The sequence below is a fragment of the Heloderma suspectum genome, chromosome 6 (genome assembly GCF_057233095.1).
Source record: "Heloderma suspectum isolate Gila_16-S chromosome 6, 16-S_ref, whole genome shotgun sequence".
Classification (NCBI taxonomy): Eukaryota; Metazoa; Chordata; class Lepidosauria; order Squamata; family Helodermatidae; genus Heloderma; species Heloderma suspectum.
Window position 1 is genome coordinate 72,247,036 of NC_139463.1, and position 19,548 is coordinate 72,266,583.

The 19,548-nt window shown below is 43.4% G+C and overlaps 2 protein-coding genes and 1 long non-coding RNA gene across 14 annotated transcripts in view; 2 read left to right on the forward strand and 1 right to left on the reverse strand.

Annotated features, from left to right (window-relative positions):
- The window catches only part of HOXB3 (homeobox B3), a 55,350-nt gene extending 48,292 nt beyond the window's left edge, over window positions 1-7,058 (forward strand). For 11 of the 12 annotated variants that reach the window (XM_084804838.1, XM_084804830.1, XM_084804829.1 and 8 more), the window contains one exon: window positions 952-7,058. In XM_084804838.1, the coding sequence (XP_084660964.1) occupies window positions 952-1,727 (776 nt within the window). In that variant the 3' untranslated portion in view covers window positions 1,728-7,058. The remainder of the gene's footprint in view (window positions 1-951) is intronic. The other variant, XR_014783842.1, reaches the window with a different exon arrangement.
- Window positions 5,238-13,555, reverse strand: LOC146341153 (uncharacterized). Its single transcript, XR_014783845.1, has 3 exons — window positions 12,862-13,555; window positions 6,020-6,084; window positions 5,238-5,700 (listed from the first exon to the last, which is right to left on the reverse strand). It is a non-coding gene; the product is annotated as an uncharacterized LOC146341153 (long non-coding RNA).
- On the forward strand, window positions 7,106-17,111 carry HOXB2 (homeobox B2). Its single transcript, XM_084804839.1, has 2 exons — window positions 7,106-13,998; window positions 15,532-17,111. Exons 1-2 carry the CDS (start codon window positions 13,620-13,622, stop codon window positions 16,224-16,226), a joined length of 1,074 nt encoding a protein of 357 aa, XP_084660965.1. The 5' UTR covers window positions 7,106-13,619; the 3' UTR covers window positions 16,227-17,111.
- The last annotated feature ends 2,437 nt before the right edge of the window (window positions 17,112-19,548 follow it).

A 19,548-nucleotide genomic window follows, 5' to 3' on the forward strand; every position in this document is an offset into this window, starting at 1 on the left:
GTATGTAAAGCATGGCTTCCTCCCCTGGAGGCCTATACCCCATCAGATCCGTAGAAGTTTTAGGGCACAATCCTATGCAGGTTTAGGCAGAAAAAAGTCCTATAACTCCCAGCATTCACCAGCCAGCATGGAGATGGCTGTGGGATGCTGGGAATTGTAGGACTTTTTTCTCTCTAAACCTGCATAGGATTGCACCCTTAGTTAGTAATGAAGGAAAGGCCCTCTGCATATGCTCAGAGGCACCCTATTACTTCTTCCACTACTTGGCATGGGAAAGTGGTCCCTATTTAGATAGATAGACAGATAGACAGACAAACAGATTCATTGTAGTTGAATTTGCTTTTGATCATACAAATACGTGGGGCACAATCCAGCTGGAAATTCTCCTGTGCAGGCCTCCACTGAACAGAAGCTTGCACAGGAGAGCTTCCCAGTGGGCTGTACCCTTAATAAGTGCTTATGTTTGTGTCTGTGTGTGCTCTTGTATGTGACAGTCACTCATTGGCAAGTATAACACTGGCACGTTAACTTGTGTTCTCTGTAGAAGTACGTGTGTGCTTCTGTAGGCTGGTGAAATCCTGCCGACTCTCAAGGCTACTGCCATCACAGGCCTGTGTACACGAGCACCTGATTAATTTCGCTTTCCAAACACTGCCCACTTGCCAGACGTAATTTCCTTTGAAAGGGTCTGCTTCAAAATAATCGACTCCCAAATAAATAGCCCTGGATTCCTTTTCTGCATGACATGATCAAATTTTCATAAAGCGAGGGGGCAGCTTTGGAGAACAGAACTCTTAATAAATGACATGATTATGGAGTGGGGACTGGAGGAGAAGGGGAGGCGAGGCTGAAGTCTTCTTGCCCGTTGGAGGATTTATTAAGAGGCCTGTGCATTCAATTTTCTGCATGTAAGTAATTATCTTTGATTTCATTTCCCGACCTCCTCTCCAGAAAGCTGCAGCGGCGAGAAAAGCCCCCCAGGCTCCTCCTCAGCTTCCAAGAGGGCCCGCACGGCATACACCAGCGCCCAGCTGGTCGAGCTGGAGAAGGAGTTCCATTTCAACCGCTACCTGTGCCGGCCTCGTCGGGTGGAGATGGCCAACCTGTTGAACCTCAGCGAGAGGCAGATCAAGATCTGGTTCCAGAACCGGAGGATGAAATACAAAAAGGATCAGAAGTCGAAAGGCCTGGGCTCTTCCTCCGGGGGGCCCTCCCCGACAGGGAGCCCGCCCCAAGCCATGCAGTCCTCGGCGGGCTTCCTGAACGCCCTGCACCCCATGACTTCGAACTACGACGCCCCGTCTCCGCCCTCCTTCAACAAGCCCCACCAGAATGCCTACGCCATGCCCACGGCCTACCAGAACCCCATCAAAGGCTGCCCCGCCCAACAGAAGTATGCCAACACGGCGCCTGAGTACGACCCGCACGTCTTACAGGGCAACGGCGGCAGCGGCGGCGGCTATGGCCCTGCCAATATGCAAGGCAGCCCGGTGTACGTGGGCGGCAACTACGTGGATTCTATGGCCAGCTCCGCCCCCTCACTTTACGGGCTGAACCCCCTGCAACATCACCAGCCGCCCAGCATGGAGTACAACGGGCCCCCCCCGATGGGCTCCAACCAGCACCACGGACCTTGTGAGTCCCACCCGACGTACACAGACCTTTCCAGCCACCACGCTTCTGCTCAGGGTAGAATCCAAGAGGCACCCAAGCTGACCCATCTGTGATGAGGGCAGGACAGACTCGGTGGGGGGAAGTGAATGGAGAACTGGGATTTGGGGTGGGTGGGTGGGGTGGGGTGGGGGTGGCTGGTTGAAGGGGTGTCAGTCGCTTGATTGGCTTGTTGGCTGTGTGTTGGAGTGTTGGTGGGCTGTTCTTCTTTGAAAAACAAAACATTTGTGTTGAAACCCTTTAAAAAGCCTTCAGACGGTATCCTGAAAATTGAAAACCAGTTACCCCACCTTGGACTGTGGCTATTACCGGTTGCCACCCCAGTCCATCTCTCCTCCCCTCACCAGCAGATGGGAATCGAGGTTGATTTAGCAGGTTGGCTGTCCAGGGGTAAAACGAACTGTGTGGAGGGGGATTTCACCTACCTGTCATTGCAAGTGTGTGGAGGGGGATTTCACCTACCTGCAAGCCTTTCCACTCATTGGATCCTCAGAACTGTGAGGGCAGCTTTGTTTTTCCTCCCTAGGGAACAAAATGCACTCTGCACATCCTCACAGCACAATGCCCTTAGCATGTTTCAAATATGAGCCCGCACATTAAAAAAAACAAAACAAACAAACAGGTGCCATGGCTGGGCCCTAGAGAGGAGCCTTGTTTAAATTAAGTTTGGTTGATGGCCAGGCCATCAGTAAAAACCAAAGCAAGTCATTAAGGTTTCTTGACTTGGCCTCCCTGTAGGAACCATCTTCTATTTTCTTAAGGGTGTGAACTTATTGTCTTGAGATGCAGTCCTAAACATGCTCCACCCCAAGCAAATTCTGTGGGCTTCATTCGATCTTACACAGGTTCTACAGTTCCATGTAGAACAAGACTGCAGACCGAGGCGGTAGGTAAAATTCTGGTCTGTGCAATTTCAGACTGGGTGGGGGGCACATTTTTAAATGCTTCCCCTCTGTAAAACATCTATCAAAACAGAATCATGAGTGCAGTAAGCTAGCATATCACCCTGATGTGCTAGTTTTCTGCGTTCAGGGAGTATGTATATCATAAATGAGAGAACATTCAAAAATGGAATTCTCCATGTTCAGTCTGAAGCGCAGAGCTTAAGAACTCTTCCAAATCACTCTACCACCTCGCTCTATGTAACCTGTAGAATGAATTACTCATATTAGTCCCACATAAATCTACATTTTTAGCAACCTCAGTTGGAAAGAACTTTCACTGAAATTATTCAGACCGAGATCAGTCCAAGCTATATTATTTGGGGGGGGGGGGAATTGTGGGTTTGCTTTCTTTTTAAGGGGTTGGGTCCAGATTTAGTCATACCTAGAGTAGATCCATTGAAATGAATGGGTCTAGTTAGTCATGACTATCCTTAAAAATCTAACTTAAAAAAATTAAAAAGGCGCAACCCTATGGATACTTAGACAGAAAAAAGTCCAGTAATTCCCAGCATGCAATGCTGGGAGTTGTAGGACTTTTTTTCTGTCTAAACATGGATAGGATTGCACCCAAACTGAAAGTGTGACTAAAATCTGGATCAACCCAAAGATTGTACCCAATCAACAATTACAAGTTTTCCAACACCCACCCCAGAAACCTTAAGAAGAGTACAGGACGCCAGGGTTCTAAGCGGATCTCTTGAAACCATCCTTTTTTGTGTGTCTACCATTTGAGTGGCAAAAGACTTTTCGTTGGTCACTTTCATAATCACGATGGGGTGAAGATTCTGAACGTTGTTAGTGTCGGTTAGTCCGAGATAAAAGGAGATGGTCTTGTGTATGTGTCACAAAAGAGCAAACCAGTTTATTGATATATGATAGCCCCTGCTCCTAAATACCTGTTGATTATTACCAAACTAATCAGTGCAATCCAATACACACTTACCTGGGAGTGAGCCCCATTGAAAACAATGTGACTTACTTCTACATAGACATGCACAGATGCAATATCAAATAGATTGGCCAAGAACTGCTAAGCCTCAGCATGCTTACTTGGTAACATGACCTACTGAAACCATTAATGCCGAGGGACACAATATAGAGGGAAATGCAGTTGCCATTCATTTCAGCAAGAGAAATGCAAGAGAATTTCCCACCAATTTTTGTCCAGTAGATCTTACCTCCATGGTACACTGCCCCAAGCATAAATATATTTTGTTTTTCAATAGAGGGGCTAAAAATGCATTTGTTTACAATTGTAGAAAACTATACAAATGTTTGGAGACAATCAGGTACACGTACACACACACACACACACACACTCATCATAGTGCAAGCCTATGCATGTTTACTCAGAAGTAAGGCCCATTATGTTCAATGAGACTTACTCCCTGGTAAACAACCATAGGATGGCAGCCTAATGGCTTTGTCTCACTCAAGACCACTTAGAACAAATGAATGGGAGGGAAGGGGAAGGGGAAGGGGAGGGGGGCTCATAAATGAATTTCAACCCCTCCTAAAAGCCCTTTTGATCATCTGAGAAAGAAATTAACCATTTGATTTCATATTTACATCTCATCTTTGGCCTGAGGTTTCGACACAAATGTTTTGAATGCAGAAAAGGGTGCTGAGTTTAAAATAATAATAATAATGGAAGAATCCAACGAAATAGACAATTTAATTTCTTTTTTAAAAGGAAAAAAGAGTATACAATATGCACACAAATTTGAGGATGTGGATCGTGAATACACCCGGCATTCCTAAAACTGTCGCTTCTCCTCCAAATTTAAATAACGAATCTATCAAACTGCAAAAGGGTTTGTTTGAAAAAGAGAAAAATCTAAGATGTTAAATGGAAAACTGTCTTCATGAAGTCTTCCACTCCCACCGTCTCTTCCACATACAAGCTGTTGAATTTTCCCTCCTAAACAGCCTCCCCGCCCCCTTCACCCATTTTTTCTACCAACACTACAACTCTATTATCTGAAAGAAAAAGAAATCACCCCTGCAAACAATTGACAACTACACCCCCCCTTTAATTCCACTACCCATTAGAATTTTTCAAAAATTGGGAAAAGGGAGAAAATTGAGGTGCCCTTTTGTAAACTAATTTCTACATCAAAACTGGACTTGCTTTTTTTTTTTTTTAAATGAACAAGGGTCCAACATTAGGAAGGAAAATTTGAGACACCCCCCTCCTTCCTTGTGAAGTGACTGCTTCCCCCTCTTTTTTTAGGGTTCGTTAAGGGTCGGGGGAGTCTCATGTCTAAGGCGTCCTGCGTTTGTTTGATTCTCTTCTTCTCTTGAACGTGAAAACAGGGTATATTTGAACAGAAACTGGCATGTCCTCCAAATGGAAGCGGAAGTAAAGCCCTTTGAGGAGGGGGCATATTTACTGATGCCTCTTCTTTGGTCTGGCATCCTTCTTGCACTTAGAGTTTACATTTTAATGGGTATATATACCAACTTTTGAAGGACACCCTTTGGAGACGTCTTTCCATGGGGGTGTGCTGTGTTCTGGTGAACATTCATATATATAAATATATATATATATATATATATTATATATTTATTGGTTATAGCCAGTTTTAAACTATTTTTTCTTTTGTTGGTTTTGTATTATTTATCCCCAACATTTATGTATTTATAAGGAAAAAATGTACTTTTTTTTAGTATTTACTTGTTATAAAGGAATATGGTGTTTTTTCCTTGTCACTGTAAAACCAGTTTTTCTTTTCTTTTTCTTTTCTTTTTTAGTTATTGTAATTTAGGGAAAAAGCCAGTAGTTACCTTTGTACTTAAAATAATGTGTTTAGTTCTACTGGAGGCATGAAATCAGAGCCAGGGTGTAATTGTATAGTCCTCAGTTAGAAGAACTAGCTACCCCCACCCCACCCCTTTCTCTTCTTCCTCCACCGCCACTTCCTCCTCCTCTTTTTTTGAAGCATCTTTCTTTGTTCTTTACAGTAGATAACTTTCTTTGCTTAAGGGTTGTCTGTTGAACAATTCTTGAATAAACTTTCTGTTCTTAATTTGCTCTTGTCCCATTGGTCGGATTTGGGGGAAAAAATCAGGCAGAAAAGAGAAGCTGTGAAAGAGCAGTCAAATAAAAGAAGAAAAAACGTTTTTCAAAAAACAAAACGACGTTTCTAAATTTTTCAGACATTAACGAGAAAGGCATTTATCTCTTTTCTCCTCTCCCGCTTATCCCTTAGGTTATGACTGTAGTTGCTTTATTTTACAGCGTATAAAATTGGAACACTTTTCCTGGCTGATTGTGTTTACTTAAAAAGTTAATCGCTAGGGGGTTCATTTCTTCTACTACACCGACCTCCGTCTCCCCCCCCCCCGCTTCCCTTCCACTTTGAAAATCTTGTTCTAAATAGTCTCACGCCAATTAAAATTACCCCTCATCTTTTGTGGATACAAAGAAGGTCGATCACGTGCCATCCAGACTAAACAGCCATTGGGCCTAAAATGAAAACAAAGGAAAATGATTAATCATAACAAAAGGCACACGGGGCTTTCTTGCTGAAATTAAGAGAGTGGGGGGAGAACCTATGGTGAAATTAAATCACTAAATAAAACAAGAAAGGAGTTGAAGGCAGATGCTGTTGCAGCCCTCGAAAGTTAGGGGGAGGGGGATGTGCTAAGACAGAAAAGACAGAGAGGATAAGATAAAGGCTCAGCTAATTTGTATTTTATGCTCCCAACCCTTAAGAAAACTTATTTTTACAAGCAGCACGTTTCCATAAAACTTTTATGATGTTGGAACCAAATGTAAATGGGCTGTCAAATTAGAGCATCACGTGTATATGTAGAATGATTCAGGTCGAAATGTGAGCTTTATTTGAAGAGACATCTTGGGAGGTGCGAGGTTAACTCTGCCATTCTGAGTGGGGAGATGTGTGTGGTAGTCTCCTGCTGCTACCACCAATGCACCACCAGGAACACAACCACACCATCTTATTCCGTGCAAACAATGTGCTCGGTGTGGTACAGAAGTCGTGATGTAGTGTGTGTCTGTGTGTGTATGTCCCTGCTTCTCTCACCCTCTTTCTCCTTCTCCCAGATTTAATGTCATTTTGCCCTTATGAAAGTCTCCTCTTGTAGAGAGGAAGAAGCATTTCTTTCTATGTTTCCTTTTCTGGAGTAACATTTATTTCTTACCTGGAGTGGGGTTTGTGTTGTGGCAACTTAAGACCAAAATGTCTTTCTTTCCTAAATATAGACAATGTGGGGCCTCCAGAATGCAGAAATTATCAGGGGGCTTTGTGCAGCCTCTGTGACACTCATTATTCAGGATTGATTGCGGTGATCCAACTATCTGTCTGTCTGTCTGTCTGTCATTTGCCAGAGGGTAGCCATGTTTGTCTATTGCAGCAAAAACAACCAAGAATCTTGTGGCACCTTAAAGACGAAGGGCACAGTCCTATGCATGTTTAGATGGGGAAAAGTCCTTCAATTCCCAGCATTTCCCAGCCAGCCGTGCTGGCTGGGGAATGGTGGGAATTGAAGGACCTTTTCCCATCTAAACATGCATGGGATTGTGCCCTAACACATTAATTCTGGCATAAGCTTTTGTGGACTATAGCCCACTTCATCAGATGCATGGAGTATTATGGGGAGTTTCAGGTGTATATAAACCTCAAACTCTCCATAATACCCCATGCATCGGATGAACTGGACTATAGTCCACAAAAACGTATGCCAGAATAAACATATTAGTCTTTAAGGTGTCACAAGAATCTCTATTGTTGTACCTCTTATCTCAGAAACACAACCACAAATCACCTTTTCTCTTACAATAGGTAGCTGGTGCAAGTGATTGTATTGGCCACTGATGCGGTCCTTCTGTGGCACACTTTCACTGCTCTTTGGTCAGTCTAAACAACTACATATAACAAACCCCTAAGGCATAAGTAGAATATTGTAGATTCTTCATGTCCTAGTACTGTTTTTAGCCACTTGATACTGGATTTGTCTAGTACAAGAGATGGACAATATATCTTATACTCACAGATCATAAAGACCAGTACTGTCTACCATGATGGCTGTATGCTGCCTCCAGGATTGGAGGCAGCATGTCTCTAAATACCACTTGCTGGGAAACAAGAGCAGTCGAGGCCTATTGCCTTCATGGCCCACTTGTGGGCTTCCCATGGGCATCTGGTTGGCCACTGTGGGAAAGAGAATGCTGGACTAGATGGGCCTTTGGTCTGATCCAGCAGAGCTCTTCTTGTGTTTTTACATACCTGACTGGTGATAGCACTTCTCCAAATCAGAGAAAGGCCTTTTTCCCAACCCTGCTATCTGAAATCCTGTAGCTCACAGTGCCAAGGATTAAATATGGAATGGTTCTTATATTCTCTGCCACTGAGTTATGGCCCTTCTGAAGCCCTAGCCAAAGGCCTGAGCCAAATGTTACCACAGCAGTCTTGGGCTGCTTCCATGTATCATTTTCTTACGTTCACAGAAATAATGTCTCTAAGGTAGAACTGCCTGCGTTGGATGAATGCCGTGGTTCCTTTTTGCACTAGCATCATCAATTCCTGGGAGCAAGTGACACTGTGGGAAGGAACCAAGTCATTCACCCAGACCATGTGCTTCATCTTTACACAGAGCCAAAATAGATGCTATGGTGGTCATTGGTACAATACCTGCCCTTGTAAGCAGACCTGTCCCATCGCATATAAATGCACCTGCTATGTGAGTCAGCCATTTCATCTCTTAGTACCAATTGCTGACACATTCACTTGACATGTGAATGGGGCAACTCACATGGGAACTGTGTGCATATGTGATGGGCCATACATAGAACACCTCTGCGGGCAAGCACTTCTCCTGCAGCTGCTATCAAGTCTGTTTTTCATTGCACGTGTTACAGATGCCATGTGGGACTAGTCCCACACCACAAAAATAATTCATGAATCAGGTTGTTCTCATAGAGATTTCTGGCTGCAGTTACTTACTTCTACTACAGTTACTACTTACTGAGGTCTGTAGGACTACACTGAAATAATTGTTCCTAAACTGAAGCCTCTGTGAATGGCTACTGGGGTATTGTTCTATCTCCACAGTTGTCTGTTGTAAGTTGCTGCTGTAGTATGGTATATAAGATAAGTGGATTGTATTGTGATCACAATCTGTAATCGGCTAACTCCCAAGCAGCTTCGTTGGCTTTAATAGGACTAAGTGCAATCCTATACATGTTTACTCAGAAGTAATTCTCATTGAGTTCACTGGGGCTTACTCCCAGGGAGTTGTGTATAGGATTGCAGCCTAAAGGAAAGGAGATTGAGGACTGCAACACATATGCAATGAATATTCTCCTTCCTTTAAAGACTTGGCCATGCAACTTCTGTTGGACTGTAGCCCTATCTTTAATTAATGTATAAGGGAGAAAATAGATTGCATCCAGATAGGCATGAACTTCAAGCCAGAGGGTTTTGCAAGAAATATTATTTTAATTTTGTTTTATATTTGATTGTGTTTGGTTTGGTATATTATGTTCCACTGATAATTATAGCCTTCATACGATCATAAATAACAATTAAGCGGGGGTGGGGGCTGAAGCGCCCTTTCCCTTGTGTCCATGACTGTAGCTGGGTTATGCTCATCCATGCAAGAAGTAATTTAATATTCTGTGATGCTATAATTTAAAAGCATAAGAGCGTGGAAACTTTGATTGGGATCTGATCAAACAACAATAGTCAAGAATATAATGCCTCCTCCCCCTACCATTTCCCAGAATGTGATTTTATGGATGATATAACCAAACTAAAATATTGGCCACCATGTTCTTCAGACCTTTTGTGAGAAGGTTTCCTCAAATAAGTTAATGTAATACCAGCCAAAAGGTCCAGTTCCTTGCACACCGTTGCCATAAAGAAACCTTATGGAGTAATAGTAGACATCCTTAGCTTGTAGTAGTGCTACTGTTACCATCACCAAATAAAGAAAATTCTCTAAATTCAGTTGATTTGGCTTTCAAGACCATGAGTTTAGAAACTGATGTAAGTCTAAGGATTATGTATATAAAAAAACCTTTGTGTCTTTTGTTTGGGAGGCTCTTGTGCTCTCAGGACACATTAGACTATGCAGTTTATCAAAAAAGGAAGCCTCTTTTATTGTTTATTTTTTAATGCTTGCAAATTGCAATCTAACAGTGCAATCCTATACAAAGATGTAAGTCCCATTCAGTTAAATGGGGTTTATTCCCAGCCTAAATTTGCAATAAATCCAGTTTAAGTGAGAATTAATTTGTCGCCAGGTTCTAACAGTCCTCTGCTTCTGAGAATGCATAGGAAAGATAATCTTCCAGCAATATATCTATAGATTGAAAGATCCCCCACCCAACCATCCACACACTTGGCACATTCTTTCCGACAAGTTCTGCAGATGTACCCTGGGTTCCACTGAAAAAGAACACATGAGGATCCACTTCAGTATTCAATGGGGTTTGTGTTTCTTAAACTAGACATCACTGAAATGTGTGGGGTTTGTGGGGGCAGGGTAGAATTTAGCTTAAATACTTTAGTTCATTCCCTCTTCCATCCTCATCCAAAAACGGTACTTTCTGTGAATCTGCCTTGCAAATCTGCATTATGTATTTTTGTAGCCAGTAACTTCCATCTCATATTTCAGACTTTTTCAGCCAAGCTGTCATTAACTTGCAATGTTTCTATTTAAAAACAAACCACCAAGCAAACTTTCACAATAAATCCTTTCATCAAAAACCATTTTCATCCTCATTCACAAAACTGGCATATTCAAGGGCCAAGTGTTTATAGCCATCTTTATGGCCATGTCTGAAACATGCATGCATGTAGTTTTACATCCACTTATACAGCCTTAATACCACAAACCCATCATGCAGTGTCACTGTGGATGAACCACCTATGGACAAAACATCCGAGGCCTTCAACTGAGGTACGCAATTAACAGCATTGAAGGACTGGCAGTGCAAATGCAGCCAGCTGAAATCTGAATAGGCAGATGGATTTCCTGTGGAAATCTGATACTCATGGCCTCAAAATGGAACTGAAAATGGAATTCTACTGGTGGGATCTGTGCAGGCCTAACTCAAGCATTCCAAAGTAATTGGCTTTCAAACAACCTGTCTTCATTTCTCCCATATTCTCTCAGTATCTTCTTGTAAGCACCGATCTTCTTGTAAGCCAGGAGTGGTAACTTTGAGCAGTCCAGGGGCCAATTTCCAGCCCCCCTACACCCCCATGCTCTTACTGCCACACCACCTGCAGCAACAAAAAATGGGTGGTTTGCTGCCAAAATTTGGCGGCAATCTGCTACAGAGATTCAAAAGGGCCACATTTGGCTGGACAACAAGCTTTATTTGGCACTTTTGAGTCTCTGTAGCAGTTTGCCGCTGAAGTTCAGTGGCAAACTGCTGATTTTTTGCCACTTCACCATCAAATTTCATCAGTGTGGGGGTGGCAGCAGGGGAAGCAGTGGCTGCACTCAAGGCCACGGGGGGGGGGCACAGGTGGCCCACCCCCTTTGTAAGCTAATATAGGTAGGAACATTTATTTTCCTTCATTGCCTCTCCTTTACATTGTTTCTTCACTCTCCTCATTCTATGACTGTAATAGAATCTATGGTCAGAACATAATATTTTAAAAGTTTCACAGATGTAGACCAAATACCACCATCACCACAACTACAGGAAACTCTGGCATACTATAAAAGTAATTTACCGTCCTTCCCCAGCCTGGTACCTTTCAGATGTGTTGGGGGGTATAACTCCCATCATCTCCAGCCAATGGCCATGCTGGCTTGGGATGATGGGAGTTGCAGGCCAACACATCCGGAAGGAACTAGGTTGGGGAAACCTATGTTATATTCTTATCCTCACAGTATTCTTAGGAGCTCTGGAAAAAAGGTTTAAAACCTCCTATTTGTACCCCCAGAAGCTGCACTTGCTCCAAAACTAAACATAATTATTTTAGTTCTAGTGGCAGTAGTGGTAGGATGAGTTTGGTTCTGTATACCTTTTAAACAATGTAGATTCCCAAAGCTGGCAATGAATGGGGAGGATGGGAAAGAAGGATAAAAAAAGCAAGCTTCATCCATTGCTTTTCAAGTCCCACCCATTTCAACAGAAGGAATTAGTGCTGAGTTTTCCCATTAAAATCAGTGGCATGCAAAAGCACTGAACGTGAGCTGAATCATGGCCCATACACTGCTACTACTTTGGGTGCAACTAGTAAGTAGTCCCAACACCAATAGTAGCATTCTCAAATAGTAGCATCAAAACATGACCCTTTAATAACTAATTTCGTGACACATCTCAATATCACTTTCTTGATGGCAGCAGGTTATTAATAATACTAATTACAAGTACAGTAGTAATAGGGGAGGAAGAGGAGTACTGGCATGGTAGTAACTTTCAGAGCCCATCTCAGATATGCGTGCATAGACTTTGGGAACGTTTTCACGTGAATTTCCTCCAGATTTAGGGTTTCTATTTAATGCCATCCACACTAATGTTTGAACTGACAAAAGTTACTAAGCTGTGCTCCATTCACTGAAGCACCGCAGCTCCACTTTCTACTACTTAATAAGTCAGTCGATGGGGATACATGGAGCTTGAATAAACAACGCCAAAGAACCTCCTAGATTTTCAAAATTGCCTCTTCATTCCTTTTTATCTCCCCCCGTCTCTTTCTCAATTTTTCCTCTCGAGCCTCCAAACTTTCTTATTTTGTACGTTTTACCAAGCAGGTCCAAATCTCTCTCTCTCTCTCTCTGTGTGTGGGGGGTGTCTTCTCTTAGGAATTCTGATGAACGCCCAAATTCTTTAGGATGTTAGTAAAGCCCGGGCTGTCAGAAGTCTTTGCTGAGAAAAGATTGATCACTTCTTTCTCCCTCTCCCCCTCACTCTCTATACTCTACTCTCTCAGTTTGTATGGAACTTAAAAACAAAGAGGCCTAGAAATATTATTGAATACATGTTATGAAATTGTGTTATAAAATAAACTCTTAAAATTGAGTTGACATCCGAGGATGTATATACTGGCTGGATGGGATGGAGATACATGGCTGTACTTAAAAAAAACAACAACAACACATACCTTTAAAGAAAACCTTTCACTAATCTTTGGTTAGTAAACTCAATAACAGTATTCTCATTCCACCCCATGACTTCTAACATTCCAACAGATGTCAAGAAAGTCTAGAATAGGACAGCTGCTAGCAAGAACTTTTTTGAATGACCTTTCATACTGACCTGAATTCGCCAGCTGAGTTTATAACTTTTTAAAACTGCAAATCCAAACTGATTCAAGCTCTTCCACTTGGTTTTCTTTCGTTAGGTTTCAGTGTGGTTGGATGCAAATTAGAAGTGTCCTCGTTCTACCTGGGAGATTTCTTCTCCATCCCTGATGTCTGTCTCTTGTCCTTTGGGACAAGAGTTGGGTTCCCTTCTTCCCTAATTCCTCCCTCCTGGATTGAGCTAATCTCAACCACTCAATCCCAGTGTTAGAAGAGTGAAAAAGGCAAACTGTAACCATGCCACCCTCACCCCCCAGTTCTCTCTCTACCCAAACCTTCCATAGCATCTTCCTTTAGACTCCATTTGTAACCAACAGAACATCATCACTGACTAGCATTCTCCAAAAGCGAGGATTGAGATTATTATTATTATTATTATTATTATTAGCCATTAAATGGGGGGGAAAGCCTCCTGTTTTCAACCAGGCTGGCCCTGCCATTGGACAAGTCAGGACACGTGACCAGGAATTGGCCGCAATTTATCCCTGCTCGTCAGTTTAATAGAGCAAGGTCCCCATACGCTTGTATTATCAGCAATATAAGATTTTTTTTAAGGGGGGAGGGAGGGGGAGGAGACTGCAAATAATATTAATGCTAAAGCGATATAAAATATTGGAAGGGCCTTAAAAGATCAATCGTTCCTTCCCCTCCCACCGACCCGTATCCCCCCCCCCTCATCCCCCTCCCTTTTGCACTGGGCCCCTGGAAAAAGCCATGAATTTTGAATTTGAGAGGGAGATAGGCTTCATAAACAGCCAGCCATCGCTAGCGGAGTGTCTGACGTCCCTTCCCGCTGTCCTGGAGACATTTCAAACTTCATCAATCAAGGAACCAACGACGTTAATTCCTCCTCCTTTGGAACCAACCCTCCTCGGCTTGGATCCTTGTTCCAGCAGCCAGCCCACGCCAAGGAGCCAAAGGAGATCAAGACATGGGCAGGCCCAGAAACCCGCGCTCCAGCCTGCTTCTCTGGCTGGAGATTTCCCCTGGATGAAGGAGAAGAAATCCTTCAAGAAAGGCGGCCAGGTCCCTGCCTCATCTTCGCCCTCCTCCTCCTCCTCCTTGCCAGGATCTGCCGCCGGTTCTCCTGCAGGTCCGTATACAAGAAAGGGGTGAAGGGTGAGAATTTGGGTGGCAGGGGTGGATGGAACAAAAATCGCGCTATTGAAAATCCACTCACTCCTGGGAAAGCGGGCCGGGGGGGACGACACACTTAAGGTCTCTCAATTCGAATCCAGCTCAAAGCCAAAAGGACGGGATGAATCTTTTTCTTTCCTTCCTTCTGGCTCTCCTTTAATCAATCCTCAGAACAAAAATAAATCCGCCCCATCCCCCACCCCACTCCATTGTAGTAATTGCTGGCCCTATTCGCCACCTTCCCCGGTTGGCTTGGCTGTTTATTCTAAGAGGAAACTGGGGAACAAAGCAGTAACAGAAGATAATTCGGACGACATGCTTTGGAGCGGGTGTTTTGTATAGGATGCGTTTATTTCAAAGTTAGGAGAAAGATGGGTGAAAAGAAGGTAGCAGAGAAAAGGTGAGCAAGGAGGGGAAATAGCTCTTTTAAGTTCGTCCCCAGTTCTCAAAATAACCATGCGCACGGCACCCCGCCCATCCATCCCTGGGGTGCAGGGGTCTCCCATTTCAGATTTCATTCCTCTCAGTCCTATCAACCCAATTAAGCTCCCTGGGATCGCCCTGGTCACCAAGTTGGGGAAGAAAGGGGCTCATTTCTTTTCTTTTTCACACGCCACCAAGGTTGCTGGGTCTGTAATGCCCACTGATGGAAACCCTTATAGGGACCTGGGATTCTGGTGGAGTCCAAAACTCTAGGAGGAGAACCAAGAAGGACGGGATCGGGCGGGGCAGGGGAATGGTGTGGCACTCGGGATCTCCTTTTTCCTAAGCGGTGCGTAGAGAGATAGATAGATAGATATCCCAGCTGTGTATTTTTCTGTCTCTGTTTCCCATTTTTTTTCTTTCTTTCCTCCATTCTCTTTTTTTCGTCAGCGTGGGTTTGCCATTTCATTATGAAAATTTTATTCACACACACCTACACGCACTCGGTAGGATAAGGTAAAGGATGGTACAAACAAGCAAACTGACGTCCTGTCTTGAAATCGATGGGGAAAGTCTGGGATTTGTAAAGCCTCTTCCTTAAATGTGGCTTGAACGTCGATTTCTCCATACCGGGGGAGCGGGAGATCTTCCTTCCATTGAGGCCCCCTCCGAAAGTGCACCCCCCCCACACACACACACACACACACACTATGGACAACTGGGATTAGCCTCTCTTTTTTTTTTTTTGTCCTGGTCCCACATTCGATTTCGTGCAGGAACTTAAGAAATCTGCAGCGACTTTGCCTTTCACCGGGATGTGTGCGTGCGTGCGCGCGCGCGCGACACACAGAGAGAGAGAATTGTGTGTGCGCGCGCCTTGCGCGCCTGTGCGTTCCTGAGAGACTCTTGTCTGAGATGCACAATAAGGCACAAACCTGCAATATTTCCAAACGATGTATAGTGGTTCATTTTCCCCCACCCAACCCAAACAGGGGCAGACGGGATCTTTGGTTAGCCAACGTTTTGTTTGGTTTTGGGTTTCATTTCTTCGATTTCCTCCGTCCAGATGCCCGGGGCTTCTTAGACAACAACGGAAGCGGCTCTCGACGGCTGCGGACGGCTTACACCAACACGCAACTCCTCGAGTTGGAGAAGGAGTTCCATTTCAACAAGTACCTCTGCAGACCCCGCCGGGTGGAAATCGCCGCTTCGCTGGACCTGACCGAGAGGCAAGTGAAGGTCTGGTTCCAGAACCGACGGATGAAGCACAAGCGGCAGACGCAGCACAAGGAAATCCCTGAGGGGGGGGCCCGCATGGACCAGGGCAGCGAAGAGGTGGTGGAAGGGGGGGACGACGACGACGACGACGGCGGCGGCTCTCCGTTTGGGGACGCCCTGGAGATCGCTTGTCTTTACCCGGCCGGCAGCAGAGAGCCGTCGAGGGCCCCCGCGGGTTTCCTGACACCCACAGAGGAGGGAGCCCTCGACGCCGAGCCAGATGGGACAGCTGGCGCTCGCTCTTCCTCCTCTTCCTCTTCCCCCTCCTCCTTGGACAATGCCTTCCCGGAAAGCCAGAAGCCTCCTTTGTTGCCCCCAGATCTGAACATCTTCTCGCTGGATTCCTGCCCACACACCTCGGGAGGGCTTTCTCCCAGCCTCCAGCGGTTCTTAGACAGCCCGGTCAGCTTCTCCGTGGAAGACTTGGACTTTTTTACAAGCACGCTTGGTACTCTCGATCTACCGCAGTTGAATTTTCAGTAAACACGCAACGACCTTTTCTTGTCTGCCTTGGGTGATGTGCCCCTATAAGCAACGCACAAGCATCCACACCAACAGCTAGCACCCCCTAGCCCCACTCCAGCCATTTAGGCCAAGAATTACCCCCCCCCCAAACACCGCCCCCTTCGCCCCATTGAAAACACATTTCCTTCGAAAGGGGTGTGGGAGTCTGTTTAGTGGACCAATCCCTTAAAAATATTTCTGTCACTTTTTAAAAAGGAATCTATGCTTTGATTAAATTCAGGTACTTTTATCTCCATGTATTTTTATTCAAAAGGGTGGGGGAGGCAGGCTGCTGCCCAGGTATTAAAGATACAAAACATTGTGTAATAAATACAGCGGGACTTTTTAATATCTTTAGAGCCAAGAGTATTTCTCCAGCCCTCCCCTGCCCATCCTCACCGAACATACATCCGAAATCCTCAATGAAAGAAAAAAAAAAGTCTGTCAATTTTTAAATACTGAATTTCTCAGGAAGCCAAACAAAACATTTAGATTTCTTAATTTAAAAATGAAATAGAATGAAGATTTTTTAAAAATAAACACCAGAGGTTTTGCCCCTTCCTTTAATGTTTTAGAGGTAGATTATTTATTCAAATGCTTTAATAGTAAAATGCAAATTATTTATTGTACATTATTTTCATAGATTAAATAAATGGCTTTATAGTCTTAAAATGTTGTATCCCTGTTTTATATGCATCTTTTCTTTTTTTAAATCTAAATAGGTTTTCTTCCCTTTAACATTCGTTTCAGGTTTTATTCCTATTAGACTTCTTAAATAGTAAGAAGAAGGGACAGTTGTCACTGAGGAGTATAAATAAATATTTTTAAAGATGTACAAAACTGGACTAGACTTTAAAAATCATTTTATTTTCTTTCTCTCTCTCTCTCTCTTTCTCTCTCTTTGTCATAAGAAGGTAGTACATTATTACTAGTGAACTCTCTGAATCTACAATGCAATAGAGAGGGACACTTTAGAATATTTGTAATAGCTTTAAAAAAGAAGCAACCAAAAACTCAGGGTGGAAAGATTTCAGCTGATTTGTTTTAAAATCACCGTTTTATTTTTGGGAGCGGAAAAAATCTGAACCAGACAACTTGGGTATCTTAATTACACAGACAGTAATGTAGTGTAAACTAGGAAGAGAATAGAGTAAAAACGGCAGTGTGTAAAGGGTTCTTTATAACCTAAACTATTATTGTTGTTGTTGTTGTTGTTGTTGTTGTTGTTGTAAAGTTTAGACATCCTAGGATTTCCCCACCTTTTTGCTTAATTATTTGTGTGTCCACATCTTTGTTGTAAAAGAAAAAAAAATCAACTTATCTAGAATATCCATAATGGTTCAGAATAATTATCAATATGAATAAGAGGAAGGAAAGAAAGAAAGAAAAAGATTGTTCACATGTAAATTTTTTCCTACGAAGGTCTACTACAGACTTTAGAATCTGTTTCCAGCGGCTAAAGGGTATTACAGGTCAATTTGAGAGAGGAAACAAGAGTCAGCCATCTAAAAATGTAAAGACCTGGAAGAAAGGGGTGTTCCAAATTATGGACCCGCACAAGGAAAGGAGGTGGAGAGAAAAATAAAGAACCGAGAAGACATTTTCCGTGTAGAGCAGAATATTCAACTATCACTTCTAGCTACGAAATAGCCTAAATAAAAGACCCAGAGGAAAGGCGCTGGGGGGGGGGGGTGTCTTTCCTTCCTTCCTTCTTTCCTTCCTTCTTTCTTTTGAAATTTTGAAGGTAGGATAAATCACCAATCCAGAATTAACAATTCAATGATGTTTATGCCTCTTCTTCCTCAAGCAGCGCCTTCTTTTAGAGACCCTTTATTTTCAGCACCTAATTTTTTTTAAAAAAAAATTAAATTTAAAAACCGATCGAGCGATTTTTTTCTAAGGGGTGGTTTGGGGCGGGGGCGGGCCGGGGAAGAGGTTGCTGGGTTGTGAATGGAAAACGGTCAGAAGAGGAATCACTGGCGGTGTGACATACACAATGTACACACACACACACAAATAAATCATGTTACGTCTTTGCTAAGTCACTGGTGTTTCCCCTAACATGGCAGAATTTTGGGAGGCATTCAAGTCGCATTTGTGGGCCAAAGTAACACACTGAGAACTGCTAGGGGAGGGTGGAGTAAGAGCTCAAAATGGCGCAGGGTGCTAAGACTGCACAAGTCGAGGGGGGACGGGGGGCGCGGCGCGGTCCAGGCAGCCATTATAGATGGAAGAAGCTGTTCTATTATTTCGGGGAGGGGAGGGGAGGGGAGGGGAGGGGAGGGGGAAGAGCGTGGGCGGATGGAATGCTGGCTATGATTCTGAATAGGCAGATGGGGCTTTTGAGATTCCAAATCCTCCATTCGTAAATTTTTATTCCTCCAGAACAGACCATTATCGTGATGAGCTCTATAGCTAAGGATGCATTTTATTAATGACATTTTAAGATTGGCTGATACAAGCGTTCCCCCTTCTCTCTAAGTAAACTGTATTTCATTCCTTTTCATGCATGTTCTCATTTTAATCCCATACTAGAAGGATAGATCTTAGCTTCATAGGAACCATATTTATGGAAGGAGAACTACAAGGTGTATTGAAGCCCTCGTCTTGCTCTTCGGTAACCTTTCAAAATATATCTTCAAATACACATTTCCCCTCTCCTCCGTGCCCCTCGCCTCCATAAGATCAGGAAATTCTGCCTTTGGAATCCACTATATGGAAGTGAAGTATACAAACGAACAGAAATCCCAATGCATCCCACCCCAAAACAAATTGAAATAAGTAGGCAGACAGGCATCTATTTAGCCATCTAGGCTGCAATCCTGTAGACACTTTTTTTTAAAATTATTTTTATTACATTTCTATACTTCCAAATAGCCATAGTTCCCTGGGCAGTTCATAACAATCAAAACCACAAAATACAGTATAAAATGCATTATAAAAAAAGTAAAAGTTTTTATAATGTATTTTATGCCACAACACTTACCTGGGAGTAAGCCCCATTTAAATTAAGGGAACTTAACTTTTGAGTAGACATGTAAAGGCTTGCACTCTGGGGCTGCAAATGAACACAGTGGGACTTACTTCTGAGTAAATGTGCGCAAGATTACACAGACTGCTCTACTATGTACACTTACAGGGGAGTAAATCCCGCTGAATGGGACTTACTTCTGAATAAGGATTGCACTGTTATTTAGTAATTCCTAACATATTCCACTCTATCCAGGGTTCCTGTATGTTGTTGAAAACAAACCTTTTGGCAATGTGTGGGAACAAGTATCACATGTAAATATTCCTATTA